Source organism: Zootoca vivipara, chromosome 5, assembly GCF_963506605.1.
Source record: "Zootoca vivipara chromosome 5, rZooViv1.1, whole genome shotgun sequence".
In the NCBI taxonomy this organism is placed as follows: Eukaryota; Metazoa; Chordata; class Lepidosauria; order Squamata; family Lacertidae; genus Zootoca; species Zootoca vivipara.
Genome location: NC_083280.1, coordinates 22,192,831 through 22,214,052, shown reverse-complemented (window position 1 = coordinate 22,214,052; position 21,222 = coordinate 22,192,831). Strand labels below are relative to the sequence as shown.

General features: G+C 43.2%; 1 protein-coding gene across 4 annotated transcripts in view; it reads right to left on the bottom strand.

Annotated features, from left to right (window-relative positions):
* Positions 1-524: 524 nt before the first annotated feature.
* Positions 525-21,222, bottom strand: part of PLCH1 (phospholipase C eta 1) — a 146,096-nt gene continuing 125,398 nt past the window's right edge. For 3 of the 4 annotated variants that reach the window (XM_035133663.2, XM_060274459.1, XM_060274460.1), the window contains 6 exons: positions 18,462-18,586; positions 16,754-16,838; positions 14,484-14,630; positions 11,845-11,924; positions 6,906-7,272; positions 525-4,517 (listed from right to left, as the gene is read on the bottom strand). In XM_035133663.2, the coding sequence (XP_034989554.2) occupies positions 2,461-4,517; positions 6,906-7,272; positions 11,845-11,924; positions 14,484-14,630; positions 16,754-16,838; positions 18,462-18,586 (2,861 nt within the window). In that variant the 3' untranslated portion in view covers positions 525-2,460. Of the gene's footprint in view, positions 4,518-6,905; positions 7,273-7,811; positions 7,872-11,844; positions 11,925-14,483; positions 14,631-16,753; positions 16,839-18,461; positions 18,587-21,222 lie in introns of all 4 variants that reach the window. The other variant, XM_035133658.2, reaches the window with a different exon arrangement.

Genomic DNA, 21,222 nt, shown 5'->3' with positions numbered 1-21,222 from the left:
TTAGTTGTTAGCTTGGTGATCATGGTTTACTAGGGTTTCTTTTGCCCCTCATATGAAAGGAGGTGCAAAAAAATAGTGTTTCAGACAGTGTGTATTGGCCCATAACTTCTGCACCAATTTGCTGCTGTCTTTCACTGCCAAATATACGGAACAAAATACATGGAAAGCAAGGCTGGACAAACAGGCCATACATTTAAAGCACACAATTTCCACAAATAATCCAGGGAACTGCAGGTTCCCCCTCACAAAGCTACAGTTCACATCACTCTTAAACAGTCCCCAGGATTCTTTGAGGGAAAGTCATGTGATTTAAATGAATGGTGAGTATGCAGCCCAATATTTGCATCATCTTCACCTTTATGACCATCAGAGATGGGTATCTAATAGATCCCAGAGAAATGTGAAAAAGCTTCTATTGGAAAAGAAGATATGATAGTCTTATAAATCTTAGGTAGGTTTTTAATGACAAACTTTTTTGGCTTCTGTTTTTCCTTTCAACCCTCCCCCCCTCAACCCCCCCCCCCAAAAAAAACTTTACATAGTTGAGTAAAGCAACACAATTGTTGCAACTGCATCAATTTAAACCATGGTTAACATGAGCTAGATTCCATTGAAACCTGGGTTTGGAAAACCCACCAACCCTGATTCCAAACACTGGTGACATGGGTAATCTTGATGTTAACCATGGCTACATCTGATAGAAATGAAATATCACGTCATGGTCAAAGGAAAACACAGAAGAGAAGGCGGGAAATCACACAGAAAGGAAGAAAGTCAATGACACACCATGATCAGAGGATCAGGAATGTTACATCTGCACTGGGCCTCTGTGCTTGGATCACCCAAGTTTTGCATGCAAGTTTCAAAAATGGAAAGTTTCAAGGAATGTTTGAATGGGATGCAGCTGCTCCCCCTTTTCCTGATCATCCAGTGTTTGGTTTCTGTCACTAGATGCTGCTGCAGTACTGTTTATCTAGTCACAAATACAAGCACGATATTTTGGAACTTGGCGATACCCTTAGAAAACCCCTAGTATTTAATTAACTATGTATGACTGGGCAGGATTTAAACTCTGTAGTTCCATGAGATCAGATTCCACTTAGTTTACACAGCCAGGCAACCAATGTGGAAAGAGTGAACCTATATAATACTTAAGAGGATATGCACCCAAAGGGTAGGAAGATGTTTAATCAACTGTGTTGGTTTCAAAACAGGCAGATATCCAATGCTGAGATACAGACACGTGAAACAAATCAACATGATTCTCGGTTCATGTAAAACAAAGGTGGACAACCAGTAGCCTTCCAGATGTTGCTGAACTACCACTCTCATGAGTCTCAGCCAGTATGGTCAATTATCAGGGATGATGAGAGTTGTAGTTCAGCAACAACAACTCCAGAAGTTAGCCACCCCAATGTAAAAAGTCAGCAATTGTAGACAGATCTGAAGTGTAGATTGAAACAAAGATAGCAAACAGAACACATGATTCAAGAGACAAGTGGGGGTCCATAAACATTGCAGAACTTCTTGGGGACAATGCTTGCTCCGTTCCCTTCAGAGTCAGGGGTATATTATTCCTCATGTGCATACTCAGTAGAGTCTCAGCACAAGAGAAGCAGGCCAGTGCTTTGAAAGCACAAATGGTAGTATGACTGAGGCCATTTCTCACCCCTCCACACACAAAATCCTGAAATCCTGAAACCCAAACTTCACATCCTAATGTGTATTTTAAGACATGTCACTGTCATTTAAGCTTTCTTTCCCTTCTGCCAATGAAGTGAGGCTTTAAGTTTGCTACCTTTACTTTTTCCTCCCCCAAATCTGAAATTTGTACTTGAAAATTCAAAACCTTTGTTTCAACATTTGGAATTAAAAATGTGTGTCCCCATCATCCCTTTTACTAGCGTAAAACAGCACCGCCTCAGTGTGCTTACTATTACCATGATCACACTCTAATAAATATAGGTGTATTTAATTTCTTTGATGAGAATGGTATCAATTAAAAAGCTGTGTGATTAGGTTCAAAGGAGGGAACATCGTGGAGATAATAAAATACTCTAAAATTCCTTAGAAGTAGCTAAATGAGAGAGGCAAAAGAGGGAAGAAACATTGTATTGAGTGCAGCATTTTGTGGTAATCAATAGCCATACCAAATTCTATTGTACAAGCATTTCAAATACAAGACATCAGGACCTCTTGCATTTTATGTCATGCAAACAACATTTTTTTGTGTATAATTCCTTTAAAAAATGAGGGAAAAGACCAAGTACATAAAGTTTTACAACATCTATTTACATCAACTGTAAATGGCAATGGACACATTAATTCATGACAAGGCTCAAACAGTAGCGAAAAGAATACATTTCCGAGTCATTTAAATGCTAATGGCTACGTTGCTTACGGGTCATCCTTCATTCTGTGAGAAAGCTTGTAAACAATGGAGATGTACATTTATACAATTTACAGTCTCAGGAGAAAATAGATTTCTGGTTTATCGTCTTCGCTTGGCTTGGCCTCTAAAAGAGAGTCATCTGTATAAAACCGGTCATGGTACGCATAGCGCAATGATGTGCATGCACCCTCCGGAACCCCTCGGTCCACCAGATTGTCTGTATTGAAGTTATCCAGATAGCTTGCTATGTAAGAGCCAGTGGAATGTCTATTGATAATGTGAGGAGGGACAAGAGGCTTATTTCTAAGGACTATGTCTGCTACATTACTGCTAGCATTAGAAAGTTTCTGCTTATTGGCTTCTTGTCGCTCCCTGGCACGACTAGCAATGTTTCTCACTCTGCTCTGACTCCTGGACGACAGTTTTCTGACCAACATTTTAGGGCAATCGTCATCCTGCTTGTTACAAAATGACTGGCAGCTGCTGTCCTCCTGATCAAAGGACACTAGCTTTCGTAACTGTTCCGTCAGGGAATCTGTAGCCTGTGGTCTCTTAGCCTTCAGAGCCGTCACCATCTTGTCTCTCATGCCAGATGTAATGAAACCTCTGCTGATATACTTGTACTTGCTTTCAAAATTGCACGAGATGTCTTCTGATGTTAAGTCTCCAAGGCTCTTGGATTTACAAGGACTTGGTTGTTTTTGAGCTGAGGGAGAAGGCAGAGAATGCTTAAGAGCAGGAGAGTTCTCCATGTTACCTGTAGGAGAGATGTTTAACCATTCATTTTTGGTGTCTGAAATGTGCAAATAATTTTGGTACAAAAGATCAACACACTGATGTTCTGGGTAAGGAAGATATTGATTCTTCTTGCTCCTGAACTTGAAGTCTTCAAGTAGGTTGGTGTTGGAGAGATCCTCACTAGTTAGGTTTCTGCAGACTGAACTGTCATAGTACAGAGTGTCCTGATTATGCTTAAGTTTCAGAGGAGAAGCAACTTGGCTCATATCTTCTCTCTTATATTCATAGGCAGTTATCAATAGGTCCTGCAGCTCTCCATCAACTTCCATTAGGCTGCTGCCTGTAGAATTTACACAAGTGAAAGGGACAACTATTGTATGTTCCAAATCTGAGTTGTCAGAGATGCAAGAGTTGCTATTGCTAAGAGAGTTCCAGTTGGCTCCACACTTCCTTTTAGTGCTTGCATTTAGCCCAGGTGAAATGCAAGAAAACACCGGACAAGTATCTTCTTCAACATACGTTGTGTCCTTGCAAGGAGGTTTGCCAATTGATGCTTGGTGAGAGGCTGGAGAAAGCGAAGCCTCATGGATAATTGTGTACAGTGAACACTCTGTTGTCTGAGGGGTTGATATCATAGTAATTTTTGGCATTACACTAGGAGACTTGTGGTCAAAAGATGTATTCTGATCACTTGGAGACATCTGTGGTACATGTGCAGGCTTCCTATTGTCAATCTTTTTGCTAATTCCAGGAGGACTTGGAACAACAGTCAACTTAGTCTGGTCATTTGTGACATCAAACTGTCCTATCAGTGCTGAGACAGAACTGCCCACATCACTCTCGTCTGTTAAAGAGACCTCACTGATCAGATGAGAAATGTCACTATCTTGTATGGCTGGTATGGAATGAAAGTCACGGACATCACTACAGGTAGGTGAAGATACATCAGGTAGTGGGGAATTGGTTATAGTACTATTTACTACTGCATGAGATCTAATGCTAGTTACTTCTTGTTGTCCTGGAGAAAGAGAATTTCCAGCTACTAGTTCTCTCTCTTTGCAAAATAGAGCATCATCGACCTTTTGACCCATGCAACATATACCTTCATTCTTGTCCCTTTCAAGTTCCTCCTTTGGTTGAACAGACTCGCTGGAAAGATTACTTTTCCAATACTCGGTGGAGAAATAGGTTTCAGCTATCCCAATGGCAAAGTCTAGGGTTTCCGGCTTTTCATACACAGGTGAGCTCACATAAATGCCAGCTTCGATGGCCTCTCTTTTAAATGGAGATGCAAACTTTGCAAATGAGAAATCTTTCTCAGGAGAAGAGGAGGTGACTGCTTCTTTCAGGTGTGCTTGGTCCTCTTTGGTAGCTTTTTTACTTTTTGCTATATCAATTTAAAAACAAAACACAAAAACAGTGGTTAGGAAGATGCTCGTCCATCTTTTTATGGCTACATTTTGTCTTGGAATAGGTAAATGGAGAATGTAAAAATCGATCACAATTGTGAAAGGACTTAATTATGGGATTGTGCAAGTTTAGTGCAAATTATCCATGTGATATGAGGAAATGAGGAAATATATAGCACTTCATTGAAGCTTTTCTTTAATGTTTCATTACATCACTGCAGGCGTGATGTAATATTTGTTGCAAAGAATGTCAATGAGGTACCATAACCATTACCTTCAGCTGGGTTCCTATTCAGATTTGTACTATACAGAAGCATGGCAAACAAAGACAGAACAAAACAGCTCTGTTAAAACACCATCTGCAAACAAGAGGCATGCTTATCAAAATTCTTGAATTACACGCCCAAATCCTGGACTCCCATGCATAGTGGCCTTAGACAAGCATCTGGCTTTCATGAAAAGAAAGTGACTTTTCCTTTTCAGTTTCACTGGTACATTTTGTTTCTCGCTATTTCTGCATATCTATAGTTCTAGGAACTAAAGAGTGATGTCAGATTAAAACGCTTTCAAGACTGCCATGAAACAGGCTAATCTTCATCGCCGTTGCATATCATTTCGATAACACAGTAGGATCACAGATTTTGGAATCTATTCATATGCAGACCTATTACCTCTAGAGTCAGTAAGGATATATATAGGGACCTTTTCCAATTCCCTGTGTATGGATTTATATTGTTATTTTTTAAAAGCACCTGACCGTTGGATAAGCAAAAAGAAGAGTTTGAGCACAAGAGTTTGACTATGCCAAAGATTACAAGGGTCAGGCCTCCCTTTGTTTATATTTTAAAAAAAACTTAAGCTGCTTAATTAAAAAAAACAAATCTGCAAGCAATATACCGTACATTAATATAAAGCAAATATTAAATTATACAACCGAATAGGCTTGTTTCAATAAAATAAAGATTTTAGCAGGTGCCTAAAACAGTATAGCGAACATTGATGTCGCCACACTGAAATTTCAACACCTAGCAGATACAGAATGGACATCATGTGGCACTTCGAATCTTAGAGCTGGAAGGGTCCCAAGGGTCATCTAGTCTAACCCCCTGCAATGCAGGAATCTCAGCTAAAGCATCCTTGACAGATGGCCATCCAACCTCTGCTTAAAAACCTCCAAGGAAGCACAAGCTCCACAGATCAAAGTGGTTGAGTGGGCAAGGTGATTTGTCAACTAAACTGGTCTCAAGCTATTCAGGACTTTATGTACTAATAGTAAAATCTTGAGCCTGTTCCATCAACCAATGGGCAGCCTGTGCACACCTTTGAACAGAGGTACAATATGCTGGAGGTATCTCACTCCTGTCAACAATCATGTGGCAGCGCTCTGAACTACCTGCAGCTTCCAGGCCACCTGCAAACTAAGCCTCACACATTTTTGCCATCTCGTCTTGAAGGTATGAATACTTTTGACTACTGTGGTCAAGCTATCTTGTTCCAGGAATGGTCATCACAGTGGCATACCCACTAAAGGTAAAGGTAAAGGACCCCTGACAGTTAAGTCCAGTCACAGATGACTCTGGGGTTGCGCCGCTCATCTCACTTTACAGGCCAAGGGAGCCGGCGTTTGTCTGCAGACAGTTTTTCCGGGTCATGTAGCCAGCATGACTAAGCCGCTTCTGGCAAAACCAGAGCAGCACACGGAAACACCATTTACCTTCCCACCGGAGCGGTACCTATTTATCTACTTGCACTTTTTTGGCGTGCTTTCGAACTCCTAGGTTGGCAAAAGCTGGTACCGAGCAACGGGAGCTCACCCCCTCACGGGGATTTGAACCGCCGACCTTCTGATCGGCAAGCCCAAGAGGCTCAGTGGTTTAGACCACAGTGCCACCCGCGTTCCATAAAACTAAAAACCACTAAAGCTGATAGAAATGCCTGTCTGTTTCCAAGATATTCCTTACTCTTGAGTGTGTTGTAAATTTAAATGAGTAAGAAATAAGCAGAATCTAATCATTTATGGCTACTGCGGTTATCAGAGGTTAGGCATACCAGGAAAGAAAAATAAATGAAGCCCATTTGCTGTCTCACAGCTTGATACTGAATTTATTCTTGTATGGATGATTTAAGGTTCACCTATACCTATGATATGTTGCAGATTTTCTTCCTGACACCAAGGGCAATAGGATTTAACACTTTTACATAAAAAACAATAAAACAACACTCAGCAAGATTTCCTAGAAACTAGGTAAAAGTGCAACTGTTACAAAACAAAACAAAACAAAAATCAAGAGTTGGAATCTATGAAAGCCTGAATACATCTATATGTTTTTAGAAGCATTTATGAGGCCTCTATAGAAGAAACTTACCAGAAGTATTTTCGGTTTTGGTGGTGTCAGCAACAGGAGGTGCCTCCTGATCTGTTGATGGCAAGCCCACCAGAAGGTATTTGTCAACCGGCATGGAGATGGGACGTGCCTGCAAGCTTCTACTCGTACGCCTCAGGATTCCTTCCTTCTCTTTCAAATTGGTTGCCTCAGACACACTCTCCTTAAGCTCAGTCACTTCTTGAAAGCCCATTTTGCTCTTCTTCCTGCCCTTTGCTGGCGCGCTGGCAGTGCGCCGGAGAATACGTTCCCCAATCGACCTTTTCCGAATATAATTAGCGCTGTTTTCCACGGAATTATGCTTGGGGTTCTTGTGAAAGAGCCCTCGGAGCCCTATCAGTTGCTTGTTCTAAAAAAGAACAGGGAACGAAAAGGAGGGAAATACTACCGGTTTTTTGAAAATGTGGCCTATTTCACACAAAAACACATTTCTAAACAGCTGCTTGGGTACATTATCTGGGTGATGAATGGAGAAGAATCCCAAGCAAGCAAGCAAGCAAGCAAAGTGACCAAGCCAAGCATGTCCACACCTGGTCAACTGAGGAGAAAACAGGCACTGCTCGCCATGGGTTCATGCATGTATGAGGGGATTTCTCTCCGTCAGGAAGGCAGCCTGCCATGATAGCAGAGGAGTTTTACGAGAGGCCTCCTAATCACACACGACAAGCTTGCGAAAAATGTCCTGGGGTGAGAAGCTGCCCTGGGATCCTGGGGCATTTTATGACATGGGCTACTTCGAAGCAGCAGCAGCAGCAGCAGGCCAAGGTTTCAAATGCTTGATGGGCAATGAAGTGACACAGCACTTAACAGATCATGCGGTTAGGGGTGTCTCCTTTAAAAAAAGGAGTGCCCAGCAAGTGCAGAAGTGACATGCTAAATAAAAGCTACCTTTGTGGCTCCTAGAAAGTGCATTATAGTATAACTGGGGTTGAGGATTAAGGGACTCCACTGAAAGGCAAAGAAAGGCACAGAATGACGGGCTAAATTTCCATTAATTTGGTCACAATGAAAACAACAGGATACATCGTGTTTGTCATAGAATTACGGGTAGCCAACATGGCTCTCTCTAGCTGCTGTTGGATTCCATCAGACTTGGACCTCTGGCTATAACTCTACATGTTTTAACTCTGTACCCTCCTCAGAACTAGAGACTGGTAGAGATCTTTGGCCCATTTATACACCACCTATTTAAAATAAGCCCTGAGACAATGTGCCAAAGTTCTATGTCCATGCAGCAACGATAAAGGAATCTCCACCAAGCAAGGATGCGCCAGGGAAAAAAGAGTTACTCAAAGCCACAAGATTTGAGTAACAAGGAACAAAAAGCAGCAGCCTCAAGCTCTAGGTAGACAGGGGAGAAACATAAAAGGGTGTGCCAATCAACAGCAGCCATAAATTCACTGTAACAAACAAACACTGTTTTATTTGACAATAAAGCACGTCCACCAAGCAAGATGGATAAAGGGGTCTAACCTCAAAATTCCATTGTCTAAAATCTGGTTTAATGAGAATAGAGCGGGACTATCTTGCACATTGCAGTCCTGAAGGGCATCAAGTAATACCGTGTTTCACATATTATAAGACACGTCTTATATTTATTTTTTCCTCAAAAAAACACACAATGGCTTATTTTCAAGGGATGTCTTATTTTTTTTTCCTCCTCCTCCTGCCGCGGCCAGCATTGCTGCTGCGCCTATCACTATGTCTTATTTTCGGGGTATGGCTTATATTCCTTGAATGCTTAAAAATCCTGCTATGGCTTATTTTATGGGTATGTCTTAAAATATGAGAAACAGGGTAGCTGGCAATTTTTATGGTTCCAATAGAAAACCTATAACAGGTACAGTAGGCCAGGCCCTCCAGATGTTGTTTGAAACCAGCTCCCATCCACCCAAGCCAGCATGGGCAGGGCAACAATCAGAGGTTGTGGGAGTTGTAGTCATCTGTAGTCATCAACAACATCTGGAGGGAAGTCTGCAGGAGGCTGAAAATAAGGAAGCTGTATGCCACAGTAAATCAAGTAATCTAGCTCTCCTTACCCAATGAGAGTAAAAGTCAAATTTATGATTTCAGATTCTGAAGCTGGGAAGGACAGAGATCACTTGTGCCTGACTCATAGCAGGTGTTTGGTTGTAACAATAAACCATGGTTATTGTTATAGGAATGAGCCTTGGGTTAACTCATTTGCCTACCTCTTCCTATGATTTAACCACAGTTTAGAATTACATTCAAACCCTAAACCAGGCATCCCCAAACTTCGGCCCTCCAGATGTTTTGGACTACAATTCCCATCATCCCTGACCACTGGTCCTCTTAGGTAGGGATCATGGGAGTTGTAGGCCAAAACATCTGGCGGGCCGCAGTTTGGGGATGCCTGCCCTAAACTGTGCTTAACCTAGGATTCACTGAAATAAGCCAGAACCATAAAACCAAGGTTCAATGGGGACTTGTTTCAGTAAAACATAATTAAGATTAATCACAATTTATGAAGGTTTTGGTAAAACAGAAGCAAAAGCTTCCAGTCTCCTCCTTTTGGTTCCACTCGAGAAGGCGGAGATTGCAGATGAGCCCATGGTTCACCCAGGCTCATCCCTTGTAATAACAAACCATTGTTTACTGTTACATCCAAATGCAGCTATTGGAAGAAAGTCTATATAGGTGCTTGAGCAAAGGTGCTTGTCTGGAGCTGTTGGAAGAAGAGGATTTTGTCCTCTAACATTGTAGCTAGGCGACATGGTTCCCAGGCTTCTGTTACAGGCTTGAACCCTCCTGTAAGGCAGACGAAGACCTTCAACTAGTTTGACCTACCAGTGCTCACTAAGTTGCATCCAGTTATTAATGGTGTGGCCTTCATTAAAATATATGAGCTGAGCATAAAATATGCATTCAGCCTTCTGTCAAAAGAAACACTGGAACATTTAAGCAAGAAGATAATAGGCATTGATGAGTTTTATGACTGGTGCCTGGTACAGGGAGGAAAAAATTAAGTCCCCAAATCCCAACTCACTGATATAATCATTGATATGAAAAATATTGATTGAAAAACTCCCTTTTCTCATTTTAAAAATCCTTTCTGTTAATACACCACATTGCATTTCTCTGATTGTGTCATGATCTTATAAGGATTCTTGAATTGCTAGTAGCAAGCTGCCTTATATTAAATCATGCCACTGGTCACCCTTGCTCAGTACTGCATGCACTGACTGGCAGCAACTCTTCAGGCTTTGCCAGCCTAATCTAGAGATGCCAAGGATCAAACCTGGGACTCTCTGCATGAAAAGCGTTGGTTCTCCAGCTGAGCTACAGCCCCTCAGCTATAAAAAATATTCATCCACATAAATAAAAGAAAAAACCACCCAAAGCTGAAATTATGAAATTTCATAATTTCATGAAGATGACTTTTTGCCATTTTAAAACTTGGAGCAAGTTTTTAAATCTATCTTCTGAAATGAAATGGAATAGCAGCAGTTTTTAATTAAGATGCATCCAAACTCAACCTCAAAAAAAATTACCTTTAAAAACTAAACAAAACCCCCGATTAAGACTGCTGCAATATATAACTATATTCAGTACTTATATGAGAAACAAATGCCACAGAACCCTCTTCTCTCACAAAAAAATGAATACCTGCTGAGGGTCCCTTCCCAGTCTTGCAAACCACTGCACTGATTTCCCCCAGTGATCACAAACAGATATAAGGAAAATTAATTAATTTATTAGAGAAGCTGGAACATTACAGTTGGGGCAAGGCATGGGCCATCTTCAGACCGATGACACACAGCAGTATAGGGAGTGGGGCTAACTAGCATATTTTAGGTAAGCCCCTTCATATATTAAAGCCCATGGATCCCCACAGCTGAAGAGGGGCTACAGACACCGACTTTCAAATAATAATGTACACTTTGGAAGCATGGTAGTGAACTAAGCAACTCATTCATGGATGGTCAAAACAGGATATTGGACCAGATGGACTTTGAGCCTGATCCAGAAATACTGTTCTTATGTCTTTTATGTTTGGGGGGTGGGTAGGTAGGAAGATATGGCAAACATTAGAGACAGGATGGCATACATTAAAAATGGGTAACTTGTTTTCTATTAATTAATTAATTAAACTCTGATGTTCCGTTTACTACTTGTTTTGTAATTTATGTCATAATTTTGGAAGTTGCCCTGAGGGCTCCATTAGAGAAGAGGCATGGTATAGTTCAGGGATGTCCAACGGGTCGATCGCGATCTACTGGTCGACCAGTGGGTGTCAGTGACCGATCACGGTTGATCGCTCAACAACTTTGGCTCCCTAAAAAAAAGTTCCACAACTTTGGTCAATCCAATGGGTAGATCACTGCCCATTTTTTTTATAGTGGGAGTAGACCGCAGTGTCTTGAAAGTTGGACATGTCTGGTATATTTTATTTCCCAGATTCATAACCGTTCATTATATGTTATGTTTCTCAAGACAAGATTTTTTAAAATTATTATTAAATTAGTATATTGCCCTTCATCTGAAGTTCACAGGGCAGTTCATGACACAAAAATACGAAACGGGAATGCAAAATGCATAACGAAACAAAAACAAACCAATAACTACCGCTCCCACAAGCACATTTAAAAGGTTATAGAATGCTAATCAGCCTGGTTATAGAGAACCATTTTCACCTGGTGCCTAAACATATGTAATGAAGGTGCCAGGCGAGCTTCCCTGGGGAGAGCATTCCATAAATAGGGAGCCCGTTATCATGCTGCCACCCTCTGGACCTCTCATGGAGGAGACACATGAAGAAAGGCCTCAGATGATGATTGCAGGGTCTGGGTTGGTTCATATGGAGAAAGGTGGCCCTTGGGGCATTGCGGCCCTGATAATAAAACCAACAAATCTGGAAGACCACAGTGCAGGCTGCAAAATGGCAACAAGTCCCCCTTACCTTTCCATAAATTTCATTGATTGTTACATGAACAAATATAGAGGCTTCAGTCAGTCCCTCCAAATAAACATGACGGTAGCCTGGTGAAAGTGGAAACCAGCAATTAGTATTTGATACGTCAAGATGCTACCACACCAAACTATGCATGTCATATCATACAGGCCTGCTTTAGGTGGCTGAGGATAAAACAAGACAATGATGAGGCTTGGGCTTATTTTACCTTCTCCTTTGTACACATGAGACATTAGGCATAAAATGTGAAATCTGTGCTTTTCAAGGTTGTAAAGCAGGCACCCCCAAACTGCGGCCCTCCCGATGTTTTGGCCTACAACTCCCATGATCCATAGCTAGCAAGACCCGTGGTCAGGGAAAATGGGAATTGTAGTCCAAAACATCGGGAGGGCTGAAGTTTGGGGCATAGCTGCCAAGTTTTCCCTTTTCTCGCGAGGAAGCCTATTCAGCATAAGGGAAAATCCCTTAAAAAAAGGGATAACTTGGCAGCTATGGTTTGGGGATGCCTGTTGTAAAGGCATAAGCAATCATGGCTATGTCCACATCCCAGAGAAAAAGATTGCACTCCAATCTAGGCACAACTAGTCGAGGCACAAACATCTGCAACATAGCCTGAATGTCCAGGGATAAAAGGACTAGGGCACGGGTGTCAAACACAAGGCCCGGGGGCCAAATCCGGCCCGCCAGACCTCGTCATGTGGCCCACCGAGCGCCCCCGGCAGCGGGACCCAGCAGCGGGACCTTGCTGCTGAAGCGCCGCGCCGACAAACAGCTGGAGCCGGGGGGTGGGTTGAAAGGCAGCCGGAGCAGCGCCGCACGAAGAGTCCCGAGCCTCTGCGACGCAGCAGTGCTCTGTAGCACTTTGAATCCTCCTCCTCCTGCCACGGCTCGGCGCCTGGAAACGGCTGCTGCTGCTGCTGAAGCACAGACAAAGCACCCAGCAGCGCCGCGTGGAGGAGGAGGAGGATTCAAAGTGCTACAGAGCACTGCTGCGTCCCAGAGGCTCGGGACTCTCCGCATGGCGCTGCCAGGCACCGACCCGGCAAGCCTCCTCCTCCTCCTCCCTCTTTCTTTTTCTTTCCTTCTTTCCTACTCTTCTTTCTCTCACCTCTTTCCTTCCTCTCTCCCTCCTGCTCCCTCTTTTCTTCCTTCCTTCCTTCCTTCCGTCCTTCCCATCTTTCTTCCTCTCCCTCATTCTTTCTTTCCCTCTACTTCCTTCCTTATTTCTCCCTTTCCGTCTTCTCTCCCTCTTTCTTTTTCTTTCCTTCTTTATTCCCTTCCTTATTTCCTACTCTTCTTTCTCTCCCCTCTTTCCTTCCTTCCTCTCTCCCTCCCATTCCCTCTTTTCTTCCTCCCTCCCTCCCTCCCTCCCCCTCTCCTCAGAAACATAGGATGCTGCTTTATACTTCTGGCCCTTAAACCCTGGAACCAGGAGAGCAGTTCCAGTGAGTCAACCTCAGCCAGTCCCTTTGGTGAAGGGTGGTGGCTCACTGGCAGAACATCTGTCCTGCATGCAGAAGGACCCCAGCATCTCCAGGTACTAGTAGCTCTGCAAAGCTCCTGCATGAAACCCTAGCGAGCCTCCACCACCCAGTGCAGTTACCAAAAATCATTTTTCAATAAATTGTACAATAATTGTACATTTGAATATCTACTTGCCATTATTCTGACTATGTTTCTGCTTTCAGAGCTAGTTATTACTTACATTATTACAAAAAACAGTAATAATTGAATGCAGTGACAATAATTTATGATAATAAAGAGTGGACACATAGTCCTACAGATACAACCGGCCCTTTGAGGGTGACCAAACTGCTGATGCGGCCCCCGATGAATTTGAGTTTGACACCCCTGGACTAGGGAAACAGCCCAAGCTTGAATGGCCGTCAAAGACAACAGTTGCAAGTATCCCCACTCAGTCCTGGTCACAAAGTCTGCCACACATAATGACTTGACTCAGCTTCCTACTCCGATGAAGACTGCTGTTTTGCCTTGTTTGCCTATTGTCACGGTGGCCGGAGTGGGCTACTTCAGAGTAACGACTCTACACAGCTCTGCATTTTATCTTTTATTGGTGCTGAGTATTTACAGTGCTAATGGCAGTGCTATTTACAAAGACACATCTGCTCAGCTTGAATCAGAACTTCCAAGTGGCTTTTGGCGCGTCTTGCGCCAGCATAACAACTTGGGGAGACCCATCCTCTTCCCCCGACGTTTTCTGCGCAATTCCGGAGTTGGGGGGACGGGTCTGCCCCCCTTCCTTCCCCCTTCCTGTCCCACCTGGGACGATGGCTCTTCTACCCTGCCAGAGCCTTGGACACCACTTCCTGTTTCCCCACTTGAGCTGGAGCTGTCCCTCTTTTCAGCCTCGCTCGGGGCTGGGCTGGAACTCAGGAGGGGAGGGGCTTCGCGATACCCCTTGTCCCTCACACCTATGCATTTCCTTCTTTCCAACAAAACCCCACATCTCAAGCTTTCTGAGCAGAAAAGAAACCTAGTTAGAGCCCCCTCCCTTCCAATCCCACAAACTTACAGCACCAGCACAGGCTGAGACATATTGTAATTTCACCCATACTGCCAGCCTTGCCTTTGCTGCTGATCAAAGATAGGTAAGCAGAGGCACTAACCGGGCATAAGGCTGCTGAAGGCGACAGTCCTTTGTCCAACAAAGTCTCGGCCGATTGGATCATGATCCCAAACAAGAAAGCGAACCAATGCTATCTCGGGCATGTGGATGTTGAAAGTGAGAGTTTCTTCCCAGACAGGATTAAACCCTGTAAGGAGCAGAGAATACAAGAAGTCAAGTGCGGGAAGAGAAACAAGTCATCTAAGTACTCGCCCTGTTAACAAACCACCGAATGAGTCTACGCTGAAAGCCCAAGGGGTGTCTTACTTTGTGTTGGGTTATTCCAGCTCTTAGTCTAGTACCTGAAAATTACAGCATCCCCAAAGAATACAGAAATTCCTGTTATCCTGCCTTCCATTCAAAAACAGAGGTAATTTCACCCACCGGCTTAAAGTCTCATGAACACTGTAATAAAGTTTGTGCATTACAGTATATTCATCATCTTCTTTTTTAAGTTTATAAGCATGTTCCTTGACACTGGTGCAAGGCCAAATTGAAGCAAGAAAAACAGATGCAACGTTTTTATACTATTATACTATTTGCGAATTGCGTTATCTTTTATACTATGCAATTTTTTGAAATATGCTGTTACCCAATAATTGATGTCAGTACCTACCAAGTATTATCATGAAGCATCACACTACTCTGGTGCTGTGCCTGAACAGGAGACCTTGTCACATGTCAGACATTTCCCGCTCAACATGAGAAGGTTGTTCATCTGAGTGGGTTTGACAATGCGCACTCATACATTAGGAGTGGTGCTTGTGTGCACACCCCAGGGACATTTTGCAGCATTTCTGTGCTCAGGCAAATGCCTGTGGTCTCAGGTCAATTCTAGCAATAGGAGCCAAGATGAAAGTTCCACTAGGCCATTCCCACAACTCATGTGAGCTTTCGCTCAAAAACACTCCAGTAAGTACCCGGCTAACATAAAGAGGTTGGGTCCACAGTGTCAGTCTGCATGGAATGAGAAGTTGCATCCCCTTTCCCCCACAAATACAAAGGGGACATGATTGGAACCACAGAGGGACAGGGAGCAGGCCAAATCTTGGGGGAAATAATGCCTAAGGCTGGCCCAGCCACAGGATGCCCAGTATTGATGCTATAGACGACTTCAACTCAAACCAACAAAAAATCCACTGACATGCTTCTTTCTCTCCTTCTTTTTAATATGTTCCCTGATAAAATGAATGAAATGAAATGACCAAGAAAAGGAGAAGTGACCTCTTTAATATGATATTCCAACAGAAAACAGAAAGTTGAAAGTTCAGGGGTGAGAATAAGGCCACCCACCAAAAGGTAGCTCCAAAGCTTGATAGAGCAGGAGGACAAGCAATTATTTCTTACCCTGACACTAGCAGTGATGAGGAAATCAATAGCCATTCAACAAATAACATGACATTTTTGTTAGCACTTCTGAATGGCTGTTTCTGAGTATTGTGTTGGCTAACACACATTTTCAGTGCTGTCGCTTCCTGTCCATTGTGACAGAAATTCAGTAATTGCTTGGCCCTGCCCTCTTCCATAACTCTCGAGAAGAAGGATTTTTTTTAACCCATTGTTTAACCTCCTCATTATCTACAGAATTTGAGCCTACTCTTTATAGCAACTGTGGCCTGTCATTCATACTGATCATATCTGCTAAAACGAACATCAGATTCTGTCTAAATTACTTGCGCTTAAGCGATAACTTAACCTTTGGACAGTCCCTTTTGGAGGGCTCCGGTGAATCTTCACGAAAACCGTGCTTGATATTCTGATTTCAAAAGCACTTATTGTTGCTGGCAGAAAGAACATGCCAAATTTCACAATAAAGAAGTGCAAACCGTAGATTTGCAGATGGAGGCTTAGCCAAAATAGGGGGGGGGGGGAGAAGTACTGATACCAAGGGCAGAAGAATATAGGCAAAATGGCAAGTGTCTTGAATAATAGAAAAGTACTGAGTTGATATAAAATCATTGCTAATCACATATGCCCAGTAGAAATGGGGAGCTGAAATTGGCAGGAGAGGAGAAATTGAATACCCGAAGGAACATTATTAAGGCCACACTCATAACATACATTTAAAACAATATGATATCACTTTAAACAGTCATAGCTTTACCCAAAGAATTCTGGGAGCTGTGGTTTGTTAAGGGTGCTCAGAGTTCTTAGGAGACCCCCATTCTCCTCACAGAGTTACAATTTCCAGAGCAGTTTTACAATCAGTCCCTCCTGACAACACTTACAGCTTGCATATAACAAGCATACGTACAGCTTGCAGCCTCTTACCATTGTCATCCACCACCCTGGTCTGGTCTTTGCAGCAGTCTGCCGGTAACCCAATAATTTCCACCTCAACAAATGGATCGATTATCTGCTTGAGACATTTTTGGGAAACAGAAAATGCATATTTCAAGTAATTATTTCCTCTTTCCAAAGCACGCACGCAAGACAGCAATTTTATAGACCTACCAGAATAATATATTAGGTTACAATTTCCCATTATATTAGATCACAACCAAGTAATTAACAGCAAAACCTGAGGTTTGAATTAGTTCAGAAGCCAAAATGTGGATTCATCTCTTATAGTCTTGATAATTCTTTTATAGCAAGGGGGTGAGAGAGATCATTAGGATTCTGGAGGCAAGCATAGGCTGTTTTCAGGCAATTTGGGGCTCAAGTCTAACACTCCCTCACACTGAGAATATTGTGGCCCACAGCTCTGTGCTTGAACACCTTCTTGACATCACTAGCATTTCCCATTACAGGGGTCCCCCTGATGATGCTGGAACTACAACTCCCATCATCCCTGACTGGCTGAGGTGGATGGGAGTTGGATCCAGATAGCATCTGAAAGGGACACAGGTTCCTTAAAGAACCTGTTAAAGCAGGCTTTCTCAACCTCAGCCCTCCAGATGTTTTGAGACTACAATTCCCATCATCCCTGACCACTGGTCCTGCTAGCTAGGGATCATGGGAGTTGTAGGCCAAAAACATCCGGAGGGCCGAGTTTGAGGAAGCCTGTGTTAAAGAATCCCAGGGTAGACTTCCCTTCCTGAGACCTTGCAGAGCCATAATCCAAGCTCTTATTTTTACTATTGGAAATTTGTTTCACTTGTCTGTTCTAAATATCTGTGTGTTGCTTAAAATGTTCATTTAAGTTTGTTTGTTTTTTAAATTTCTATCTTGCCCTTCCTCCTAAAGGAGTCCAGGAGAGCAAGCAAGAAAGCAATGCAATTAAACATAAAATAAAAACATGTTTGGGACATCTAAAAACATTGAAAACACCTGAACACATCTCTGAAGACAGCCACATAGGCTCATAGAGTCACAACTGAAGGCTTGCAAGAACAGTTTCTTTCAGCCATCAAATGCCTGGGTGAGCGGAAATGTATTTAAACTCCTCCTGAATGTTAATGAGGGAGACAGATGCACCCCAACAGGGAGGGCATTCCACCAATTTTCTTAAATGTACTTCACATTAGAGAGTTAAGTAGCTGCTTCATTGCACCACACTGTCAAGAGGACAAATTTTATTAACGAACCTTTCCATCCCTCCAGGGTGCAATCCAAAGTGTCACGAAAGGTGAACAGAAAATGCAGTAATGAGGCCAAGTGTTGAGTAAACAGAAAAGACGACTATGCGAATTAGATGCCTTCTCTAGCTGCATTAACTCTATAGAGAAGAGATAGGCCTGTGCTTGTAAGCCCCCACCTTTGTATTTTGAATATTATGAAACCGTAAAGATACAAATTATTGGGCCTTGCAAACTCCCAAGCCGGAAACTCTCAGGGAATATGTCCCTAAATTATTAAAAAGAAAGGCATGGCGAATTTCACAATTTAGCCTTCAGTGCAATGGTAAATTAATAAGATAGCAGCTGCGGGTGAATAAAATTCAGGTGTGCGTCGCACGTATCCTTAAGTACTGTAGGCAATGTGCACATCCATACTCAGAGACTGGAAAACCACAAAAGCTATCATCAACATTGTTTACCTCGCCTCTGTCTCCTAACACTGAGTCCGGAGGTTTCGGTAGCTGCTGTCCACTGATGATTTTGAGGAGAAGTTGCTTCTTAGGGAAAGCAGGCAGTGGATCTGTAGAATAAGGATTGAACGTCCCTAGAGGGTGCAAAGAGTGCAGAAGGGTACAGTCCTTCAGATAAGGAGTTCTGCATGTCTTATGCACTTCTAAATAAAAGCAGGCAGCCAACAAGTAACATACAAATTCAACTATGCAATGACCCCCACTCCCAGACTTTTCTTCTTCTTTTACTTTGGGGGATGTGTTTGCCTGCCAAACTGGATGACTGCAGGTACTTCACATACACAATTCATAGGCCGTGGGCAGGGCCGGATTTAGGTTTGATGAGGCCCTAAGCTACAGTGGTACCTCGGTTTACGATTGCTATGGTTTGCGATCGATCAGTTTCTGAACGCTTACATCCGGGTTCTGCAATGCGCGGATGCACAGAAGCGATCTGCGCAGTGCGCACATGCACAGAAGCGCTCTATCGGCGCTTCGCGCACCCGCAGAAGAGACACTCCATTTACGGACTGCTGGGGGAGCAACCGGCTCCCCAGAGCCAATTGCGTCTGTAAACTGAGGTACCACTGTACTGAAGGTAATGGGGCCCTTTATATGTCCAGCTGTCCTTTATCAACAACAAATTGTCACTGTTTTTTGTGTGTTGAATATATGCTATATGGTAGTTTATAGACCTAATAGGTATCTAAAGCCATCTGCACATAACAAATAGGAGCCGACACAACACAGAACACTGTTGCTGCATGTTGGTTTTATTTTATTTGTTTTTTATCTTATATTTTGGAAATGCACATTCAGTTGTTTTTTTCCTTTAACTTTTTTTGGGGGCCCCAAGAGACTGGGGCCCTAAGCAATAGCTTATTTAGCTTATACGTAAATCCAGCACTGGCCGTGGGGTAAAAGGTCAGACCTGTGCTAATCAGTTAATGCAATGGTTCCACCACCACCCTATTATTTAGTTCATTTATCCTCCTCTGGTTATTGGATAAATAGGGGGAAGGTACAGCTGGAAGGTAAATGGCGTTTCCGTGTGCTGCTCTGGTTCGCCAGAAGCGGCTTTGTCATACTGGCCACATGACCTGGAAGATATACGCCGGCTCCCTTGGCCAATAATGCGAGATGAGCGCCGCAACCCCAGAGTCGGTCACGACTGGACCTAATGGTCAGGGGTCCCTTTACCTTTACCCCACCCCTCAACAAGTCAGCTCCATTAATTCTAACAGCTTTGCCTAAAAATTTATCACTGTTGAAGGACTGTCATTATTACCATTAACGAACATATTGCAGCCTGATTGTTGACAATAGAGATGGTGAGCCTGCGGCCCTCAAGATGTTTTTGGACTACATCTCCCAGCCAGTATGTTCAATGATCAAGTATAAAGGGAGCCTTGATCACAAATAATGCATGTATACTACCGTGTTTCCCCTTTTTTAAGACGTAGTCATTATATAAGCCATAGCAGGATTTCTAAGCAATTGCGCGATACAAGCCATACCCCGAAAATAAGACATACTGATAGACCCTTCACCCACTAGCAATAACCCCCCTCCTGCCAGCCAACTCCCCCCTTAAAAATCTCTCCCCATTTTGCTGTCGCTCCACAGACACGTATTTCCTTTAAAAGCTTGTAAAAATGCACCGAACAGCCGTAGCTGCTGGCTGCCGAAGCCTTGTGATTTCTCTTCCCCGTTTCTGAGAGCATTTTTTTAAATAAAAAGATCCAAAAATAATTTTTTTAGCCAAGCTGTGTAAGCTCTACTTGGTGAAGGGGAGAAAAGTGGGGTGGGGAGGAGATGAAGGCACGAGGAAGAAAAGAGGGGCGATTGAAGAATGCAAAGGCTGTTTTCCCTTTTAGGGAGAGACCTCCGTGCGCGCGTCTGTCTCTCTCCCCCCCCCTGCGTGTCTCTCTCTCTCTCTCTCTCTCTCTCTCTCTCTCTCTCTCTCTCTCTCACTCACTCACACACACACACACACACACACACACACACACACAGCCCACCTCTCGCTTCCCCCCACCTTTCCCTAAATTCCCTTCCATTCAATGCACGTTGATTTCCTCTTAACGGGAATCTCCCGTGTCTGATTGTTGTCTCATTGCTTTTACCGGGCATAAAGCAGCCTTTTAAAAATCCTGCTGCAGTTTTCTTTCTACCTTATGCTGCTTGGTTGTCTGTGGAGCTGCCCCTTTAAGGATTTGTAAGTAGTCTGGATCGCAGTCCTTGCCTTGGGGACTTTTATTTATTTATTAAGGACTTTTTCCTTCGCTGTTTGCGAGCTGCTAAAAGGAGCTGCTAAACGCTGCTTTACACAAAAGTTAAACTGCCGGTCCTAACAACACGTGCTTCCTCACCTCGCTGGCTCAATTGCTTCTCAATTGCTACCATTTACCAAGTCAGCAATCTTAATTGCTGCTTAGCTGGCTTCTTTGTTCTCAGCAGGTAGCTTCTTTGCTATCAGTGATAGCACTGCAAAGTGCTATGTTGTTGGAACTTCAGACAGTCTTGCAGTCTTGGGCAGCTGGCTGGTAGAGATCCTTACTTGCTTTAGGTATAGGCTACTGCTAGGACTGTATCACACAGATAGATTCCATTATACTGGTTTAGATTTAAGAAGCTCCAGTGTAGCAGATTGCTATTAAGTGAGTCCCCACCTTGGAGGAGAGAGAGAGCAGCCCTTCGCGAACATCCCAGGGCCGGGGAGAGAGGGCTG